This window comes from Uloborus diversus, chromosome 6 (assembly GCF_026930045.1).
Source record: "Uloborus diversus isolate 005 chromosome 6, Udiv.v.3.1, whole genome shotgun sequence".
Classification (NCBI taxonomy): Eukaryota; Metazoa; Arthropoda; class Arachnida; order Araneae; family Uloboridae; genus Uloborus; species Uloborus diversus.
The window spans coordinates 57,802,600-57,826,180 of NC_072736.1; the positions used below are offsets into that span (position 1 = coordinate 57,802,600).

Below are 23,581 nucleotides of genomic sequence, written 5' to 3' on the forward strand. Positions count from 1 at the left end.
GTGTTACTCGTGACAAAATAAACGGCTAATAAAATGGGTTGATAGTTTTGATAAACATTATTTAAAACAATGGTGCACAATCTTTTTCTGCTCTAGGGTCGCATCTCAAATTAAAGCCATTCTCGCTGGCCAGAAAACATATAATATTTCAAAATTGTTCATTGTTTTCTAAACAATATGGAAAAAATGAAAAGAGAAAGATAATTGCTGATCAGTAATTTTTGTTATAATTACTTAGAGGCTTATTTTATAAATTGCATGTTCTTCAGAAACCGATTACTGCACATTTGTCTCCAAATTTGTGACTCTAATCTTGCTTTTCGATTTGTAACATTGAGTCAACTAACGGGGCACATGGATCAGTTTCGTGGGTCGGATGTGGAAAGCGGCACGTAGGTTGAGCACCTGATTTAAAACATTCTCACTTGAACAATATTTAAAGTTAGTGGGCAATTTTTGTGTGCTTCTTCGGTCGAATATGTTTTAGTATTTCTTTTTACAATTAATAGAGAAAGTATGCATGGCATTTCTCTCTTAAGGAATGTTCCATATAAGAATAGAATTTTCTCTATTTAAGATTCTCTTAAATAGAAAATGTCCATGCTTAGTACAAATTATGAAATTTTTAACACCATTGTCATTCTAACCGTTCAATTGAGACATTCTTTAATTTCTTATATATATATATATATATATATATATATATATATATATATATATATATATACAGTTCAGTTCATAAAAATGAAATAAATGAACTAAAAAATTATAAGTAAATAAGATAATGTAAAACAAATATGAAATTTTTTACACCATTGTCATTTTAACCCGTTCAATTGAGACATTCTTTAATTTCTTATATATTTAAATATATACAGTTCATAAAAATGAAATAAATGAACTAAAAAATTATAGGTAAATAAGATAATGTAAAAAAATATGAATTTTTTTACACCATTGTCATTTTAACCCGTTCAATTGAGACATTCTTTAATTTCTTATATATACAGCTCATACAAATGAAATAAATATGATTATTGTAATGTCGTAGGTTTAAACTATAGTGCCTAGAAAGAATAGTGTGCCGATCGGCGCTTTTTCCCCTTCGATTCTTGAAGACAAAATGTATGAAAACCGCTAGAGGGCAGTGGGGCCGAGGTGTACGTTCAATTTCGCGGTGTTTACATTAGCAGACGCGAGATTTTGTTACAATTTAGTTCCGCGTTTCTCTTTTTTATCTTTATTTCGTGAATATTTCATGAAACAGCGTTTAAGGCTTTTAATGGAGGCATCAAAGTTTAATATTAGAAGAAATAAAGCTTCATCTTGTTTCGTAGGCACTATAGTTTAAACTAATTTACAAAATTCGATTTTCGAAACTATTTTTGAGAATAATAAATAATAATCACCGTAGATTTAGAGTTTCAATCGAGTGTGAAATTGCAACTTCTATAAGTGAAAGTGAGAAGCAAAGACATTTAAATGGCAAAATTAAAAACTTAGAGATAAACAGTATAAAAGGCAGGAAAACCTCCCCTCTGTTAGGACAAGAGATGGTAGTTGCTGCTATACAGCATAATTTAGAAAAACTTCACAATGAAAGCCTATCTAGAATCTGAACTTTCAACACGTTTTGCTCAAAACATGAAAATGTCCACTTCCCTTTACTTCTCACCGTCTCATACGGTAAGTGCAAAAGGATTCAACTGTTGCTTCCTATTAGCGATCCATAAGATTATTGGTTCCTCATTAGGGGGAGTGGTTCAATCGATCATCCCATTCATGAGGAAATCTCTTTAATGAGAACAAACATGACGAACGTTAACTTGACACTACATGGCAGGTTTCTGTATTATCTCGAACCAAACCTAAACTTCTAATTTAATAATTTTTGAGTCGAGTGTATAACTATGAAACAGGAACTAAAACTTGACCGGAGTTTTATTTACTCAAATATTTCGCTTGGACAGAATTGAAAATATTTGAATTTCGTATCAGTTTTTTTTTTTTTTTGTATTTAATTTATTTAAAATAAATTTTAAGTAATTGATAAATTTTAGCTTTTTTTGTGCATTATTTTGAAAGCAGGCAGGAGAATAAAAACCGTCATGGAGAAAGTGCTCAATTTTTCATGGCCAAAATTTAAAAAATTCCCGATGTTCTACGTCAGTATTTTCAGAATGATTTATGACTTTTAATTGTGTATTAAGTGTGAAAAGAAATAAAAAAATATCACGTAACATATGCTGGAAAGTACTTAAACTGTTTCTCTGAGCATGCGCATTTCTTGGCACATCTTGACTTGCTCGCGTATGCGCAATATGCATAAATTAAGTCAGAATTTGCGTTGTTCCATCGCCGAAAAATCGTAAGTAATTTTTTTTTTTAGATCCAAGTGCGCGTAACGTCACACCGCTTGTTTGATTTCAACGGCTGAAATATGTTATTAATTCTAAATTCAGTAAAAACGTATGTGAGTCATTCTCCAGAAAACGTAACTTTTGAACACAAATATTTTTGAGTTTCGAAACCTTTTGTTTCCTTTTTTTAAATTTTTACATGAAAGTGTTACCTACTAGAAGTAACCACAAACAATGGCCCAGCGAAGTTCCAATTATTTTACTCATAAATAAAAAAATGCCTTGTTCGCGGAAATAAAAAAGAAGAAAAAAAATTTTAATATTTAAAAATAGAGGTCAATTTAATATCAAAGTGTTAATTTTGCTAATTGTGCAAACAATCAGCTATTTTAATGATTAGTGGGAATGTAATATTAAGCTCTCTTAATTAATAAAGTACGGCTTGATTAGCAGTTTCAAATGTATGTTAAAAAATAGTATTTAGTAAATTTGAGGATATACTGGCAATTTATAATTTTAGTAGAATGCCTATTATTGATGTATTTCCCCTCTATCAGTTATTTTCACCTCAGAAATAATGACATTGATAAGGTCTGTCATGGAGGTGAGATTCACGGAGGTGAGGATCTTTCCATTAATATAGGCCTGATAGATATATTTTTCACGGAAAATATTTTTTTTTCTTCGTTGCTACAATCTGCACATATTAAGCATATGAAAACGTGTTCACTTTTTTTACATTAATTTACATCCCTGAAATTCAAGTTCGCGGAGGTGAGAAGTCAGAATAACCACACAAAGTTTTTAAAGCAAAATCTATCTTCTTGGTTTTCGACAAAAATCTCACAATTTCAGCTATGGCTGAAAATAAACAACCCTTGTATCATGGGAAATAGAATTTGATGCCATTACTGCCACGTGTTAGGTAACAGAGGTGAGAATTTATCGTGTGACATGACTTCTTGTCCTTCTAAAACGAACTAAAACACATTATTAAAAAATTAAATATACTTAAACAATTAGTATTTGAGACACATGTGAAAGGAATAATAAATAAAGAAGTATATACTTTTAAAGAAATAAGTTATTAAGCAACATAAACAACCGCGCAAGGCGTGTGACATGCCACGTAGGTGAGAATTCACATGTTGTGAACCAAAAATATATTAAAATAAAAATTATTAAGAAAAAAATGTTGGCAGGCTTAAATAGATATATTTTTTATGAAATTAAAAATCATTGTTAAATGAATTGTTCCTTAAAATTTTTACTGCAAAAGACGTGTGACAGAAAAGTTACACTTTTTGAAGAATGACCCATGTACAGTTTAGGACCTCAAATCCAGAATGTTAGGGACCGCGACCTCTCAGAATTTCGGAATTTTCCAGACTTTGTATTCTGACTCAAAATTGTCATTTTTCCTGGTTTCACTAACGTTGCGCTAAATTTCTTTTATTTTTTGATCAATCTGAATGAAAGGCAGCGAAAAACGTTTAAAAAAAGGCTGAACTGAAAGTACTGTATTTTCAACAACAAACGTTAACAATTTAGGACTTCTAAAACTGGAAAAAAAGTAGGATTTTTTTTATTTTTTTTTTAATATTTAAGGGGAAAAGTTCTGGTTTTCGGGTCTCCTGGATTTCGAGATTCTGGATTTAGGGAATCTCGAACTATCATACTGTAGTTTTAATCTTTTTTTAAATCTTATTTATAAGAGAGAAATGCATTAAGAGAAATTCAATTATTGACTGTAAGTAATGCCAGTGAATAGCGAAGCTAACAACAAAACGTTTCAAATTTGCCCTTCATATGTGCAAGCGTTTATTGTTCGATGATTGCTCTTACTTTTAGCAGATCGAATCGCTTTGAAATTTCATGGCTTTCGGCTTTTAAGAGATTAAAATACCATCTCCTTTAAATTGCTTGTAAGGTGATCTTTTTTATTATCTCAAATGTGGAGTATGAAAGAATCGATTTAGCATCTGCGAAGTATCTGCAGTGGTGTTAAATAACATACACTCGCAATATTTCCTAGAAGCAGAAGGAGAAAAATAGTAAAATGGTTATAAAAGAATGATGAAATGTAAATTTTATTCCTCCATTATCTGAAGCGATTTTGCTTTTCAATTTCAGTTCTTTGAAAGGACTGAAAGTAACATTAGAAAAGACTAAATAAAGTAGAAGATTATTTGAAAACGTGTTTTTTGCAAATACTCAACTGCTTTTGTGAACAATGTTTTTATTCGGAAAATGAAGGTAACTCAAATAATATTTTTTGAACAAACTTTGCTCTATGGGAAAGTGGATTTTCTTCTCCTTTGAACATATAGAATTCTTCTTCATACTAATCACTCAATAAGAAATAAATAAACACCTTTGTGCAGAGAAGTAAAAGGAAATCAACAACGTTTTGTCACACAAATAAGCAGATTACTGCATACACGTGTTTCGAGGTTTCCGGGAACCCCTTCTTTCAATACAAAAGAGTAAGCTTTAGGATGTAAAGACATCCGGTAAATGCCGAAGCACTTTTATGCTCATTTGTGCAATAAAACGTTGTTGATTTCCTTTTAATTACTCAGTGGTCCAAATCCATCCATAGCACAAAGAACTGGTTAAAGTTAAAGAAGATGAGCTATGACTTTTAGAGCTATTTTCACAAAATAAGCTCTTTTATCATTTCTTCTGTTAAGCTCTTTAAATTTTTAAAACTGTATTTCGAATGTAGTTACATCTTAAATCTTTTTTTTTTTTTTTTTAAATATGTTGATTTGAGTCTTGCATGGGCGGCCTTCGAAATGGGGTCTTGGAGAGAGGTGGACAACACCTCTCCCATGTTCCTCGTAAATCCACCCTTATATTCTTGTTCACTACATTTTCAGTTTCCAGAGGCATATAACCATAGGCTAAATAAACATAGTTGAAATAGTGCTAACGTTTTTGCTGTGGTAGTACGAGTTAAAAAGAGCGAATGATTGTCGAATGTTTTGACTGAAATTTTTTTATAACCGTTTATTAAATGAAGACTATTTAAATTCTGATTATTCATATTTTTATAAGCATGAACCAGGAGTTTAATATCAAATAACCCAGCTCAATCAATTAAGTTTCAAAATTGTTTTGTTTCATAATTTCATCCTTTTTGAAAAGTACTCTCGTCTCACGCTACAAACTAATTTGGGACTCATCCAGCTCAATCAGATCTAAAATTGTTGACAAAAAAGGTTTCCTTTGAAATAAAATCGCTGTCTGGGATTGTTTTCTCGTTTCTGTAAAGTTTTAGAATGTGGATTAAGCTGGTTTGATACCAAATTCCTGAAATGTACTTGTAGTCCGACTTCGGAAGTTTAAGATCATACGACTATGACTCTTTCACCCCGAAATCAGTTCGACTCCTACTCCGCAACCACTGGCAGAGTTGCGGACTTAGAGGGGAAATGACCGACGCTTGAAATTTTTGATCTTCGACTCCTGACTCCGAGTCCATTTCCCCCAAATCAGTCCGACTCTAACTCTTCGACTCCGACTCTGCAGCTAGCAGTAGTCACTAAAACGCTAAATTTTTTTTATTGCCGTCATCCGGGGTAAATTTGAGCACTTTTCTAAGGTTAGTTGTATCATTTCTGAAGTTTTACAACATATCTAAGGGTTAAACCTTTCATCCAGTGCAGTTCTTTTCGATCTAAAACAGTGGTGCCCAACCTACGGCCCATGGACTACACGCTGCTCGCAAAACTGGCGTATTTGGTCTGTTGTTTTGTTTAATTTTGCAAAAAGAACACCCGATTAGTAATGAAGTCACAAATTTGGATCCAAACATTCAGAAATTAGTTTCTGGAAAGCAGATATAAAATTTTTCACTAATAAAATAAGCATCAAGTAATTTTAACAACATTTCACGGTTTATAATTTTCTTTCCTTTTCCATATTTTCTCAAATTATTCGGAAGTTAAATATTTTGAAAAGTTATGCGTGCTCTGGTCCTTGAGAACCTTCTTATTATGAGGTGCGTAACTTGGGGGGAGGGGGGGGGGGAGCATCACTGGTCTAAACGTAAAAAGAAATTTATTACGTTTCAGGGATGAAACAAACTGATATTTGGAAAGTAGGCAAATTCAGCCCGATAAATGGTAGTTTTTTTTTTTTTTTTTTTTTTTGAAGCTTCGACTTTGTTGTAACATCTTCAAAAGCTGTTCCTAACAAAACGTTTAGAATTGATGACAGCTTTTTAAGAGTGTATTTGAATGATTAAATATTGTTAAATTTAGAGACCGAAAAGCATAATTAATTGAGGAAGCGTTATTACGGGTAACAGCCAAACTTAGTGACCTTTGCAATGCTAGTCCAATCGTATGCCATCTTAAGCTCAGCTATTTAAGGGATTAAAATAAAACCTATTGTTTCAGTATTTTCCTTTATCGATTTTCAGAGAAATCTCTGCTAGTTAACAAAACAACCAGATTGTTATGCAGCGTTTAGCTGCGTCACTTTCTACTAGATAATAGAGCAATCTAATTAACTAATTAATGTAATATAATTAATTCGTGCTCGGAAGAATTCGATTTGACTTTCTCGGGAACGTAGATTAGAATGCTACTAATAAGCAGACTCCCTTTGCCGTCATTAATAATTAGCCTTATTTTGTACTATGTAGAATAAAATTTTGACAAAGTCTTTGTAAACTGAAAGTTCTTTTGACGTTTTTAGCAAAAATAATGTATTATATTATTATGCAGACGCAATTCACATTATTTGTTTAAATTACTTTTATATCTGCTTTTATTATACTGAGTGAGCACAAATGATGAACAAGATTCGAAAAATCATTTTCAAAACTACTGCGCAGATTACAATTAATAATACATAAATCTGATGAGAAATATACCAAACTAGCATTCCCGTACCCGGTATTGTTCGGGTAATGGAATTAGCAGGGGTCACATTGCTTGGTGCACCTAGTTTCGAAACTCCCCTATAATAATTACTTATTACCTATAACTTTTTCTAATTTTGGGAGGATCCCAGGACCCCTGGACTCCTTATATATATATGCCCTTGTCCTTAACCGATTTTAACTGTTTTTAACGATCCTTTTAAAGTATTGATTATCTTTGCAAACACAGGCCATCCACATTTTATTGTTATACCTATGTTTAAGCAAGAACTTCTTTGTATGCAACATTTTTAGTTTTTTTTTTTTTTTGGTGCTAAAATTATTAAGCTGCTTGATGAACTGACTTTGGAGCAAGCCACATAACATTGGCCGTGTGAAAAAAAATCTTCTCTTAAATCGATCCCTGCTACTTTTAATGTCTGTCCTTGTGACATATTAATGGTTATTGCAAAGCAAACTTTAACAGGAAACTGCATTCTTCTAACTTCAAAAGGATAGTCCGCCTGTGATGATGTTCTTAAAAACTTCGTTTCTAGCTTCGAAAAAATGAAAGCAAAAGACAGAAACATTATGATTTGACTTGAGAAAAGCCTCGAAGAATCACGTGAGAAACAAAAACAATATCAAATTTATAGTTCGCTATCGACCAAAAGTTGAGATGAAGTACTGAATAATGATTTGAATGGAGGAAAGCCTTCGAAAATATTGGATTGGAATTTCAATGACAGGTTTTAATTTCACAGAAATTAAGGGGTTTTAATTAATTTCTCCCGAACTAATTGAGATTTCGAAAAATCCTTTCTTAGTGGTTACTTTCGTAATCATGCGGACATGTCTGCCAAATTTCAAGTCTGAAGCTTCAGCGGTTTCGGCTGTGCGTTGATATATATATATATATATATATATATATATATATATATATATATATATATATATGTTATCTCAGGACATTGATTTTTATATATTAAGATTTTTCAGTTTCAAATGTTCATATGTGTGAATGTTCATATGTTCAAAATATGTGAGCTTTTTGTTGCACGACAAACCCTGTATAATAAAAGCTGATAATAATATAATCACCTCCATGAAAGGAAATCACATGGCGTGTGCAACGAACTGGATTACAGATCAGACCTGTAATCCAATTCGTTGCACACGCCATGTGATTTCCTTTCAAGGAGGTGATTACATTATTATCAGCTTTTATTATACAGGGTTTGTCGTGCAACAAAAAGCTCACACATTTTGAACATATGAACATTCACACATATGAACATTTGAAACTGAAAAATCTTAATATATAAAAATCAATGTCCTGAGATAACATATATATATATCGAAAATACTGTGCATATTACAATAAGTGATACCTGATACATGAATGTATTAAGAAATATACCTAGTTCTTTAAAGTTACTTATGTTCGATGTGTGAGCCTTTTGTTGCACGGCAAACTTCTGATCTGTGATCCAGTTCGTTGCACACGCCATGTGATTTCCTTTCAAGGAGGTGATTACATTATTATCAGCTTTTATTATACAGGGTGAGCACAAACGATGTACAAGATTTTCAAAAATCAAATTTTCGAAACTACTGTGCATATTACAATAAGTGATAAATGAATATAATAAGAAATATATCTATTTCTTTAAAGTTGCATTTGTTCGATGTGAGAGCCTTTTGTTGCACGGCAAACGTCTGGTCTGACATCCAGTTCGTTGCACTAGCCATGTGATTTCCTTTTACGTACATGATTGCTTTTTTTTTTGCTGCTTTTATTTATAGGGTGCGAGGGCAAATAATGGACACGATTTTTAAAAATCACATTTTCAAAACTACTGTTCTTTTTTCTACAAATGATACGTGAATGTAAATGACTCTGTGTTTAAGAACATGCAGTAGAACTTTGAGGATCCGAACGCCAGGAATCCGAAACGTCAAAATCCGAAAGCAATCATATGCAGTTTTAATGAATTTTCCTTTTTTTTTTCAGCAGACAAATGAGAGTTAACTTTTGTTAAATTCTGTCTGAAAAGGTAGTATTGTATGAAATGCGTATTGTATAACCAATTTTTAAAATTAAATGTCACACTATTTTCCTAAACGGTAGTTTCTTGGATATTTTCGAAAATTCAAACAATTTAAAAATCCAAATTAGTTATGGTCCCAATAAGTTCCAATTTTTGACGTTTTACTGTAGATAAAATATTGTTATCTAGGAGGTGCTGTAAATGTGATAATATTTTACTATTTCACGTAGCCCCGCTGTGTTCCACTTTTCCCCACATTTTCCTCTGAAAACAGCGTCATACAGTGTGTATGTAGATAGAATAATTACAGGCCGTACAGTTTATCAATAGAATTGTTTCAAACCTCGTTACATGGTTTTATGAAATCCGTAGATTGTGTCCATGCTGTTCATAAGGAACACTAATTAAATTGATTAAAAATTCGTACATTCTGAATGTTTGATTTTAGAAGCTATAAGAATAAGGAAGATTAGTCAATAAATTTAACGGTCAACATTGTGTTCGGTAATGGTAATGAATTTTTCCTTTGAAACTGAGTAATGTTATTTGAAGCAACAAATTACTTCAAAACGTTCTCCAAGGCGAAAGGGTGCCCAACCATTTTTTCAACTCGAATGCTGCACCTCATAGTAAGACATTTCGTGGGCCAGAACACATTATAAAGTTTAAAGATACCCATTTTCCCCCCTAAGTAACACGTGAAAATTCGGAAAAGAAAAAAAAAATACTAAACAAAAACTTGTTATAATTATTACATGCTTGTTTTGTTAATATACAAAGATTCCACCTGTTTTTTTTTTTTTTTTTTTTGAAAGCAATTTCTGATTATTTGGCTCCAAACTTGCAACAATCATTCTGAATTCTGATTGAAGACGATCGGTTGTTTTGGGCGTTCCCAGTACATAGTTTTCGATTCGTAACATTAACCAAAGTAACGGGTCACTTGGATCAGCTTCGCGGACCACATGTGGCACGCCGGCAGTAAGTTGGGCCTTACTGTCTATCTATTTTTTTTTTCTCTTTTTTTTTTTTTTTTTGGTCTCTCCACCAGAATCTCCATTTTCCCGTTGCAGTTGAAACTAGTACAGCAGCTCCATGATATTTCTGCATAAAATTCAATTTCTTAAGTGTTTGTCTTCCCGCAGCCAGCAATTCATATCATACAAATCTACGATGTTTTATTTGCAAACTATTTCTTGATGTCAACATTTTATGACCTTGGTGTTAGAGCCACGCATCTAAAATTAATAAAAGCTAAAATAAAACATTAATCTTTCCTTTTTTCTCTCTTCCATTTCAGATGACATTGACATTCACGACGATGACGATTTGACTCGTGTGCTGCAGTCTGGTAAGAGATTCGAAATAATACATTAGCATAATTATAAAATGCAGTTGATAATAGACGGTTGTTTAGAATCACCAGGTGATTTTAAACTGTTTTACAAATAGAGAGTGGTGATAGTACGCATCCGGGCGACCCAATAACTACACGGGAGCATAGGGTCGCCTTCCATCCCGAGAAATCAAAAATAGGAAAGTGTAAATGGATCATGTGAAATGAAGCAATACAAGTGACTCTCTGACGTCATTTTGTACCTGCCTTTCTGCCTGCGTAGCACGTCTCCTAATACAGTAAAACCTGCTAAGTTGACCACCTGTCTAAGTTGACCGCTTTTGTGAGGAACGGAATTAGTCCTATCTTTTATAATGAAGGAAAACTTCTGTAACTTGACCACCTGTCTATCTTGACCACTAATATACACCGGCTTTGGTTTGGAGTATTGTAAAAAAACTTTTTGTAAATTGACCGCTAGGCAAAAACATTAGATTGTACTAAAAGTTCCATCAGTTATGCCTCAAAAAAATAACCAGAGAAACCTATGAATATTTATGTTTCCGTCAAAAATCATTGGGCTAATGTTAAGCCCCAGAAAATGCGCCAAACTTCAATAAGGAGTTATTTTGTTGAAAAATAGATTACCATGGTTACAAATGTACAAGAAAAAATCAAATGAAGAATTTCAGTCACTTTTGACGTGTTATGAATTTTTAGGAATTGTTAATATCAAATAAGTAGTTTTTCATAACCAATGAGGCAATTTTTTTTTTTTTTTTTGATCGATACACAGAAATTTTAAATTTGTACGATACTTCACTCGTCATTCTGGTAAGTTTTCGCTAAAAATATTTTAACATGTTCTCTTATTGTTTTAAAGTAATGTTAAACAATGAAAGTGAGTTTAAAGTATTCCAATTCGTTAAAAAATGAATGCATGGGACAAGAAATGACGAAAAAGAAAGAAAAAAGTTTCCATTATTACCACCACCAGTTTCCATTATAAGTTGACCACCAAAGTACTGCACCGCAAGTGCTCAACTTACACAGATTTCACTCTACAATCAATAATTTACCGCATGTGCAGGGTGTCTTGAAATAGATTGTTTGAAAAAATTTATAACAGGGAAACGGTCAATGATTAAAAAAAAAAAAAAAAATTCTTGCAGAAAATTCATGAGGTGGGCCGTAAGTGTCCCCCCGCCCCCCGAGTTCCAAATTTTAGTTAAAAAAATTTCCAATAGATGGCGCTGCAGATCGTAAGACCATAAATCATAGAAAGATAATAAATTTCATGACTGCTTTCCGAAAAACGTTTTAAATAAACAAAATTACACAACACTATTTTCAAAATGTCTACCGCCGGCTGTAACCACATGTCGTAATCGGAGGAAAAATCGGTGAATTTCAATTCTTCTTTTTTGACTTCTTTTTTGCTCGACTTCTTTTTTGCTTACTATCAGCAGCGCCATCTATTGAAAAAAAATCACTAAAATTTGGAACTCTTAGGGAAAAAATTCACGGCCCACCACATGAATTTTTTTCAAGATTTTTTTTTTTAATCATTAACCGCTTTTCTGTTATAAATTTTTGAAATCAGTCTGTTCATTACATCCTATAAATTTCCACTGAGAAGCAGCATTAACCGACACTGTGAATCTTTGAGAGAGTGAACCGGTCGTTCCGTCGTCGATGTTACCTGTGCAACGACGCGTGTGGTCGGCATTTGAGCACTTGCTGTGAGCAAACAATAAATCTGGTTACATGAAACATGACACATGGTTACCTAAACAATAAATCTGGTTACATGAAAAATACACCATCAGCTCAGTCCAGAATGATCATTCCAGGCTGATGAGTGCTAATAAACCCGTAACTGCTGTCCTCGGATGGAATGACTGAGCTGGGGGTGTATTTCATGTATTTCTGCCTTATCCCTGGCTATAAGGTGGTAACTTACTGAAAATAAATCTGATTGTTCAACTTATGGTATCGTTCATTTGCTTTCCCAACAATGTTGTAAGATCAGGTTGGAATTCTAATATTTCTCTTTTTTGCCTACCAGGAGGCTGGAATGTGATCCAATGTTCTATGTAATTACAGTAAAACCTGTGAAGTTGACTACCCTTGTAAGTTGATCAAAGTTGACCGCTTTTTTCAGGCACGGAATTAGCCCTTATCGTGTAAATCAACCTCAGTAAGTTGACCACCTGTTTAAGTTGACCACTAAAGTAGTGCACCGCAAATGGTCAACTTACTCAGGTCTCACTGTATTAGTCGTCTAATGTTTGTAAAAATAATTCAGAATCGCCTTGTATACACAGAGTGTCCCCCAAAAATGTATACCCTCTAGGAACGACTATAACACAAACAATTTTCAATGATACGGAAAAGATTCAAGTGTGAAAATGAAGTGGACCTATGTAGCAACCAGCCACTTAAAGACAGTTTTCTTATTGTTAGTCATTGTGGTTGAAGCACAGAAACTCTGACCAATGAGACCCAGAATGTTTCTAACCACTTCGATTGGTATTTGGTCGCATTCCCTCTCAATGAAGACCCCCAACTCATTGAATGTAGCAAGTTTTGTGCTGTAAGCATTGTGCTTTGACCTACCCTCACAGAAAAAAAAAAATCATTGGGATCATATCTAAAGACTTTAGAGAGGTGTATGTGTTTTGATCGTTCTATTCAAATTTCGCATGGTTCCACTCACAAAATTCAATTCCCCGATCATGATCACCTTCATTTAGGAATAATACTTTGCCATTGAGCAGGGCTCAAAATGCGATAGACGCTTAACTGTATCACGAGCCGATTGCCGCGAACAGATTTTCTAGAAGTTTCAAGGAGCATTTCAAAAACTTTTCTTCTTCGTTGTGAGGTTCTGGATGATTGTATTCATCCGAAACTTACACTATATGTGAAGTCCAAGAGATCCTCAATAAATGGTGTGATTCAATACTTTTTAACAGCAATTTTCATATAGTATTATGATCTTAGAGCAGGAATTAAAATGGAGGGAGCAAGTCCCATCATTGGCTAAGCGAAAGCTTTGGCAAAGAGCTCAAGTCACGTGACGCAACAACCACGAATGGTTGACATCTATATTTAAAATCTATCACGCGACTTGGGGTCTTTCTTTCACGAATGAAAGTCTTCACTCCCTCCATGTTATCTCTTCTCAATGATTATAATATTGATCATCAGATCAACTTTTAGGGTTATTTGTATTAATATTATTATTATTATTGTTTTTGTTGTTTTTTGTTAGTTTGTTATTATTGTTTTTGTCTTTTTGTTATTGTTATTTTATCCACTTTATTCATAATTTTGAAGCTGCTGGTGCTATTTTCTTTTTGAAAAACTAGATCCATTGCTTGTCCAATTTTTCAACTTTCAGTTTTCTGTAGCTCCATATAAAAAGTTCACAGAACATATTTACATAAGTTGTGCTACACTTTCTATGCTTCAATTGATAAAATGTCCAAAAAAGCATATTTCAAAAGAAAGTAAACTTTCATTCAAGAGTTTTTACATAAAAGTTCCCATGATGGAGCAATCGATATTGTATTATGCGTTTTTGTTGAGTAACAGTAACTTTTTGGACAATTCAGAACCGCATTCTTTTTGCTTTTCCTTTTTTTCTTTATTGCTTGTTTGTTAGGACAAAAGGCATGCTCGCATACTTAATGCTGCTCCCAAACCAATCAATCAATTTGAGCATTTTATTATAGTTGATTTTCAAATACAAAAAAACTCTTAAGCGTTAGCATTATGATATGAAGCTAGAAATAAACTGTATCGTTTACTGTCGAATTTTCATTTTTTCTTTTTTACTCAGTAGTTATTTTGTTAATAGGAATTGTCACTGACTTTAATATAGTACCTACATTTCTCTCGTGATCTGTAATAAACATGGGTTAATTCAGCCCCTTTTAAAGCATTTTAATAAATTAATTATTCCTTTTTAAATCAAATGTCATTTTCTTTTCAATATATGTCGTTACAATCATTTGTTATTTTTTTCCAGATGAAGATAGAACATTTATCCAACCAGCTAAACTGTCTTCTAAGTACGAAGCACTTAGAGGTATATATTTTTGTTTTTATAAATGAAATTTCCCCCAAACTACACTGTTACAACCAGAGGTTCCAGACGAGTGAATATGTTCCCCCTAAGGTGAAAGCATGGGGCCCAAGGGTGCAATACTAGCCAGGAAGTAGAGCAGGGGTGCCAAAACAGCAGACAATCGTAGACAGGGGTGCCAAAACAACAAGCAATCGCAAAATGACTTGCTAGCGCATGCGCTTCCGGCATACATTCACCATTCAACCACTTCAATATGGCGGATGAATGATAGGTTGCATCTAAGCGTGGCTTCAATGTCTTTCACATTGAATGAAGTACACTATTGGATTAAATCTCAACTTTTCTAGGATAATTCTTTAAAATAACAAGTAAGTACAGCTTTTGATCACTTTGTAGGTTTTAGGGCTTTCAAACATAGTTAAAAGTACGTTTAATGCTTTTCAGTTACCGGTAGTTCGTTACGATACCGTAGTACCGTTAGTTGTTGATTTTCAGTTGACCGTTACTGTCGTGAAATTTCCATCATTCAAAACGCTACTAAATATATCTATCATTATTTTCTTGAGTACTCGATAAGCAACATTTAATCACCAAAATAAAAACCGCAATTTATCACTAATCAACAAGTGAGAACCTAAATAAAAATGATTCTTGTGCTTCGTAGATTACTACACAACAGCGAGTGCAAAAAAATAAAAAGGAAATCTCTCTCCGTCTAGCTTTTTTTTTCTTTTTCGTTCAAGTGTTTGAATCATTTCCTGCTAGCGTTTAATGTTTCGTTAGCGTTAGGAATTTCTTATTTCTTTACGTTTTTCAACTGTCGAAAAATTTCATATGCATTTTATTTTATTGTTACTCTTGATTGAAATTTTTAACGTTTGAGAAAGGATTTTGTTTTTCCGTAACTTTAATATCCCAGAATATTTTTGGCTCTTCATGTAAATAATTCATAAGTACATCTACATTTTACTTTCGGTGCGGTTATTTCTCACAAATAATCATTAACTTAACTATGATATTGAAATAATTACTCGTCTTTAACTTTAAATATATTTGTGACAACTCTTTGATACCAAATAAAGTCTGTAGATATTTATTGTTTTATTCATTTTTAATATTACTTTATAAAAAAAAAAAAAAAACTTATCAGTACGCAGAGTTTTTTCACCAGTTTTTTTTACCGCCCCGAGAGTTATTATAATTATTATTATTTATTTTTAAGAAAAGGATAAAAATTTCACAGATCCGCAATGTTTTTCATTTGCTTTTACCGACCCGCGGGTCAAAAGAGGTTGAGAAACACTGATGTAGAGAATGATCAGATGAATTAAAGCAATGAGCACTCCTTAACTATGTTGAAAACTCTGAAATATGATCAAATGCTGTAATTACAAGTTTTAATCATTTCCAGTACTGAATTCATGCAATGTGAAAAGTGTGCAAAACGTAGACTGTCATGAATCAAAACAAAACTATTAAAAAAAAAAAAAAAAAAAAAAAAAAAAACACAATTATATTCAAAAAAGCACACAATACGGGGGAGGGGGGAGGAGGATCTACAGTAAGGGTGCCATTTCTCTCTCCGTAGGTTCATTCTTTTCACCCCGGCTGCCTACTTTTTGAAAGGTGCCTGTTTTTCACCCTAGTTAGAGGTGCAATTTCGGCTCCGTAATGGGTGCCGCTGGTGAACAAGCGTTTCACCCCTGAAAGGTGCCGAATGCAACCTGTAGTTTTAACAGTGTAGTAATGAATGTCAGTATACTACGAGATTAATGGACAAATAGATTTTATGAACTAATGTTTCTCAATAGCGTCAAAAGTTGATTGAGAAATATTGGTTTTTCTCCTTCGATATTAAGACTTTACTATTATGACCTGTGGGAAAATATGGAAATAATATGGAAATTTTTCGGAGCCGAAGTCCTAAAAACGCAATTGTAGGCCATTTTTGCCATTTGAGAGAAGTTGGACACGGAATTAGCTCTCGAAATTTTTTCAAAATTGAAGTTCAAGGACATAAGTTTAGACGTTAGGGTGGGGAATAGTTTCTAGTTTTGTTAAAATAAACATTTTTTAAATTTTATTCTTAAAAATCATCTTATTGAAAAGTATTGAATATAAGTGACTTTTAATTTCGAAATGAACTCTAAAATGCATTTCTAAACACGTTTCTGAATCCTAATGCATTGAATCAGTTCGATATAAAACTTTGCTGAAAAGCCTTTTCATTATAGCTTTCATGGAAAAGAAACATGAAACTCATTTTTATGACTTTTAGAATACTTTGCATTTTAATTTCAAATCTTTGTTTTAGTTTTAAGTTACTGTAAAGACCAATTTTATGTTTTTCTTTTGGTTAATTTTAAATTGTTAACATAATATGAATGTAGAAAATAACTTTAGGGCTCATCAAAAATGATATCAGACTTTTTTCAACATTCCCCCTTCCCCTTTGTCACGAAGTGTCATACTTTGCCTTATCCTCTCTCCATTTTCCCATATGTCACGCTAATTTTCATAAACCTTATAAAAAATGCGTTATGTCACACTTCTCCACACAACCCCCTCCCTCGCCCTTGTCACAAATGAGGAGTTTACTTTCAAAACGGATTATATACACTTTTGGGGGAAAAAAAAAAACGTTTTTTTTTTTCGTTTTCAGAATCTCTAGTATAAGCCCTATCGACCCATGAATTTCTTTCTTCTCGAAGAAATTTTTATCTACTGTTTAAAAATGCGTAAACATTAGTTTTACCTCCTAAGCGGTGACTATACAAATCCCCTTATTTCTCGCCAGGTCTTTCACAGCAAAAAGTGGAACTCGTCCCTATTAAATTGCGATTAAAGTGTGATTAATTAATGATTAAATTGTGAATAATTGAAAAATTGTGATTGTTGAATATTTTGTTTCAAATTTAAAGTTTATTTCTGAAGAAAAAAAACATGTGTTTTGTTTTTTTTTTCAAAAGTGATGCTATCTACTCTTTTACACCAAAAAGGAATATATCCAAAATAAAATTGGCAATTTAGGTCTGATAAAGTTATGGAAAAATTCCTAGACTTATGCCAATAGTCACTTGTTATTCTACCAAACATGGTGAAAAATTCGAAATTCTAACAGTTAGTGTTTGTGCGTAAAAAGTTTTTTTCGTTTTGCCAAAAAAAATATAAAACTGGATATAATCCGTTTTGAAAGTAAACTCCTCAAATGGTCACAATTTCACGAACTTAGTTTCTCCTTAAAGCATTCATTTACAGCGTCATTTGAGGCAGTGAGTAGCAAAGGGATGTAAGTGGTAAAATCAAAAATTTGGAGATAACTAGTACAAATCGTAGAAGGACCTCTACTCTGTCTTAGGTCGAGAGATAGTATTAGTAGTTTTCTAGTAGATGCTGCTGTGCAGCTTGATTTAGAAAAAGGTTTTCACGAAAGCCTACCTAGGATCCGAACTTTAAACGCGATTTACTCGAAACTTTAAATATTCCATTTACATCCCTTTGCTTCTCACTGTCTCATTTGTGGAAGTTGATATCTAGTTGAGTTTCTACTTTTTATAAATCTATACTTTATTATTTAAAAAAAAAAAAAATTTTAATTGTTTGAATATTGACTCTCAGATACATATTTTAAGAACTTAATTATTGCTTTGTTGTGACTTTACTTAAACATTCCTATGCTTTGTTAGATAAACCTTATGTATCTGAAGATGTCCGATCTACTGTTTCAGATTTCAGCAGATTCAAAGGTAAGAAGTTACTTTTTTTTACAAAAAATACTCATACACCTGTTACTTAAATTGAAGAGTCATCATCACTTTTTACTGCAAATTTTGTTTCGTGAAAGCACTACAGTATTAGATGGCAAAAAAGTATTAAGTTACCAAATAAAAGAGAAAAAGTGTTATCTAATTGGGGGAGTTGAATCAGCACAACTTACCATAACCCACTAAGACATAATTTTAAACAGTGCCCTAAAAATTTGCAATGTAAATGGGGTTTATGTGCCCACACAATATTTAAATAATTTCAAATTACCTTTTTATTTTATCCTCGGTGATTACTCACACAATGTAGTACTTGACGGGTATTTACAGATGATTCAATAAAGAATGAATAAGTACGAACGTATATGTATTAAACATGAATACGCTTTTTAAAACTTAAAATAAATTTACCTGTTACCTATTCTTATATAGAGAAAGAAACAAAAACGGTATATATTGTGAATAATGAGAGAATGGCTTACATTTACCGCTAATATGCTCTAAATATTGCAAGTTTGTATGCTCAAATTTGTAACAATTATGTACTGAAAAAAAAAATTGTTTTATAAAACGCTTTAAAACTAATGAATTGATTTACTTGAATCTAGCAAGCTTCGAAAGCCTGTATTTTTTCAAAAATTTGAACTGTTTAAAATACAAATCTATGCTGGCTTAAATTGAGCCTCGAAATTAGTTAAACTTTATTAACAAAATTAAGTCTTATTATTTTTCAATGTTTTTTCCAGCAATTAAAAAGCAGAGCCGGCAGGCATTATGAGAAAGTACTTGAGAAATAATCTTTAAAAAACAAAATCACGAGTTTCTCGCTCCTAAAATCTTTTTTGTCTTGACTTGAGAGTTTAACGTATGATTTTCGTTTTCAGGGGATGGCGGATACAATCCTCCTGGTTTTGCTGACCTGAACAAGGTGTATTGGTGGGAGAAGCGCTTCAATAACAATCACATTATCGCCCCTTCCAAAGATATCCCATTCTTTGACGATGATGATCCAAACGATATTATCATGAACAAAGGTAATCAGCTGACACCTTATGTCAAAGATTGTGTCACCTAATAATACAAAGGGATTCCCTCTACAATGCGATTTGACTAATGTTGTCGCTATTGTTGTCTTGTTCCTACTAGACGGGCAATTTGGGGGGCGCTACTTCATTTTTCCAACTGTACCGTAATTTGGTGTCAAACCTGACTTCCATAGTACATATATCACCAAGTGTCCGACCAATCATAACACTACTTGAGTTTACATCGAAATTAACAATGATTTCCCCCCCCCCCCAAAAAGGGAGCAAAAGACCCCCTTTGGAGCATCCGAATGCAACCAAAAAGGGAGGTGCACAACTGGACCCCACTAGGAGTCTTAAGTATCAAATTACAACTTTCTAGGATATTCCGTTCTTGAGTTATGCGACATACATACACACATATATACGTACATACAGACGTCACGAGAAAACTCGTTCTAATTGATTCGGGGATCGTCAAAATGGATATTTCGGGTGTCCGTACGTTCCTAGGCATATACCCACGTGTGGTCGGGTTGAAAAATAAACTCAAGATTCATTCGGGGGTGAGCAAAATGGAAATTAAGGCCGATTTTTGAGTGAAAATTTTTTCGCGAATACTATACTTCCTTTTTTGTAAAAGGAAGTAAAAAGGACAAGGACAGGAGAAGGATAGGAATCACACCCATGCCCGATCCAGGTTTTGAACGCAGGACCTCCTAATCCGCAGTCATACTTCTCTGACCATGAGACATGGCTGTTGACGATTTGACTTATGCAAAACGGATACAACGCAAGCTTTTCACGAGTAACGTATCTCAGAGATAAACGCGAACTCCTAGCAGATTTTTTCGGAAATGATGGGCGCTCGTATATGCATTGGCGTTGTTATTGGCTACTAAAATGCTACATATATTTTGGGTGTTCAGAAAATGAGTATACATTTGGAAAATTAATAATACATGGAATATTGTATGTAGGCAGGTAAAAATTGACACAGATGCTTGAAATGACATGGGGTTTTAGTGTAACCAAGAAAAAAAATTACTCGAACTTTCAAATTCGATACTTTTTTCTGTACAATAGACATAGACGAAAGTAGTAAGAACCTAGTTTAAGTTTTTACAAAGGTTTTTTATACCCATGAGTCTTCTAAACAGAACATTAACTTACATTTAAGAAAAAAATAAAATGTAAATTTTAGTTTAACAGTGTTAAATTTTACTATCATTTATTATTGTTTAGTAATTATTTATTCTTTTTTACTTATTCAGATTTGGAATTTTATTTACGGGGAAATTTTGTTGTCTCTCAGTGCTATCATATAACTGCTACGTTATACATAGTTTTAAAAAAATAATTTTAAATGTTCTAATTTCAAAAAAAAAAAAAAAAAAAAAAAACATTCACTGAACATTATAAGGCTTAATGTTTTGACAGATTAAGTGTATTGTTATCAGGTTTATTTCAGCTAAAGTACAGTGCTCTAAAACTGACACCCAAAAACAGTACCTAATGTTGACATCTTTAAATAAAATATAACTAAAGCATTATAAGTTTCTCAAATTATTTATGATGAGTTTTTTTCTTAAGAAGAAAGAAAACTCATTCTAAATTAGACTAGTAAGTTGTTAATGCTATTTAAATATTTGTTTTATTTAAAGATGTCAGCTTTAAAAACTACAAGGCACTTCCCGTTAATACAGTGGTGGACAAAATTAAAGACTCAAATTTTCTTTCTTTTGTTTCAGTTATAGCATGACTCAGTTTAAATTATTTTCATTGAAGTTAAGATGAATAGTTGGAGAAATAGTTCTAAAATTAGTACAGCTTATCAGTTAAATTAAAAAGTTCATGAATTTAGAAAATTTGCTAATTTAATATTTTATCATTACGTGAAACCTGGACAAAAGTATGAACTCAAAGATAAAAAAGCCAGGATTACGAGAAAGTTTCGTTCGAAAATGTTAATTTAAGGCCATAGAATAAATAAATGTTGCCATCTGTGATTGCTAAAAGTTTTGTTTTTGTAAATTAACGAGAAACATAGAAATGCATCGCTGGACAAAATTATAAACTCATTTTTTTTTTCATTTTTTCAATCATAATTTAACTCAGTTAAAAAAACAATTTGTTCCAGTAAAGATGAATAACTGACTAAATAGTCCTAAGTTCAGTATAACTCATAAAAAATAATTAATTAAAAAAATTCTCTACTTTAATACCTTAATAACACATGAAACCTGGACAAAAGTATCAACTCAAAAGTAAGAAACTCTGAAGTTTGGTAGAATTTTATTCAAATACTTATTCATTTAATATCCGAAAATGAACCAATGCTGAATTACAAAATGACAAACTTACGATACTGCATAAACACAATTACAAGCTGACAAAATTTTAATTTTTTAAGTTTAATTAAGTTACATTTGCAATTACTTTAGTAAAACAAAAGCATAGATTTATAAAAAAAATGCAATGTTGCTATTGACATGGATAAATTGAAAAAAAATCAATATTTGAAATGTTTTAAAAATTAACACTGCACTAAATCTGGCCATTCGTGTAAACTCGTAACTTTTAAAAACGAGTTGGGCCACCATTTTTCTGAAAGATTTCACAAGAGTTTCCAACAGCTGCTGTGGCATATGGTTCCTTGTTGAAAGTATTGCCTTTTTTAATTCCTCTGCGGTTTGGTACTGGTGCCCATCATGATAATCTTTGCGAACCATGGTCCCCCAAAAATTTTCAATCGGATTAAGATCCGGACTACGAGCTGGCCATTTGATAACTTTGATGCCCCAGCGCTTGAACCATTCTTTTGTACTTTTCGCTGTGTATAAACTCGCGTTATCTTGCTGAAATAACCAGTTACCTCCAGGAATCAGATGAGCAAAAGGTAAGAGTTGATCTTCCAGGATTAATTGGTAATCTTCAGCGTTCTGCCTTCCGTTAAGAAACGCCAATCCTGCTTTACCATGCTGAAAGAAACCAGCCCAAACCATTACAGAACCTCTACAAAAGTTTCGGCTGAATATGTGTTGTTCTTTTTTCTAAGGTCATGCCAATAGTATCTTAAGCCATCTGGACCATCCAAGATGAATTTTTTTTCATCGGACCAAACAACTTTATTCCACATTTTTTTCCAAGACATATATCTCTGTGCAAACTGAAGTCTTTGAGCAATATGCTGAACCTCCAGTTTTGGCTGTGTTTTCATTTTTCTCCACTTCATATTCTGAAATTGTTGTAGAACTCTTCTAACTGTCCTAGAGCTTACCTTGAGTTTTAAAGTCTTCAGAATTTTGCTGGAAGAAGCTCCAGTGTTTGATGCTGTGCGTAAAATATATCTTCGATCTCTCTCAGTTAGTTTCGAATGCCTCCCCGTTTTTTTTCTTTTTCCATAACTTGGGGGATCCTTCAGTACGTTTTTTACTGCCCCTTGGGAGCATTTAACTAAAAAGGCAATTTAGCACTGGGTTTTACCAGGATCTCTGTAGGCCACAATTTTTCCTACTTCTTGCTCTGAAAGTTTTAAACATTGAGGCATTTCAAAACTCAATGAATACCAAAGCACGAAGAACTTAACTCGACAGAATGAAAACTTGCACTAAAAAAAGCTCAAATCATTCTGAACCTGAAAACCAGACGATAAAAAGTTTTACTTGAATAATAAAGAAGAATTAAACTGAGGAAAAAATATCGTCTGAAATGAAAATAAATGTTTTTTATTATTATTTTTTTCGCTTGACATAATGATAATGAAAATAAGCAGTAGCTAATGACAAGAATGTTTTTATTTTATTCTTCAGAAAAGAAGTTAATGATGAGAAAATCCAAAACTTAGAAAATAATACACAAGAGCTCTTAAGGTTTATTTATATATTAAAGTTGAGTATTTAAATTGCGTTATTTGTTTTATTAAATAAAAAACAAAATTAAACTGGGTTAAATTATGATTTAAAAAATGAAAAAGGACTTGAGTTTATAATTTTGTCCAGCAGCGCATTTAAAAGTTTCTCATTGATTTTCAAAAACAAAATATTTAGCAATCACTGATGGCAACATTTATTCAT

At 32.6% G+C, this 23,581-nt stretch overlaps 1 protein-coding gene across 1 annotated transcript in view; it reads left to right on the forward strand.

Annotated features, from left to right (window-relative positions):
- Nucleotides 1–23,581, forward strand: part of LOC129223929 (uncharacterized) — a 78,410-nt gene that overhangs the window by 37,139 nt on the left and 17,690 nt on the right. Inside the window, exons 2-5 of the mRNA XM_054858308.1 lie at nucleotides 10,585–10,635; nucleotides 14,657–14,716; nucleotides 18,403–18,462; nucleotides 19,365–19,514. Coding sequence (XP_054714283.1) covers nucleotides 10,585–10,635; nucleotides 14,657–14,716; nucleotides 18,403–18,462; nucleotides 19,365–19,514 — 321 coding nt within the window. The remainder of the gene's footprint in view (nucleotides 1–10,584; nucleotides 10,636–14,656; nucleotides 14,717–18,402; nucleotides 18,463–19,364; nucleotides 19,515–23,581) is intronic.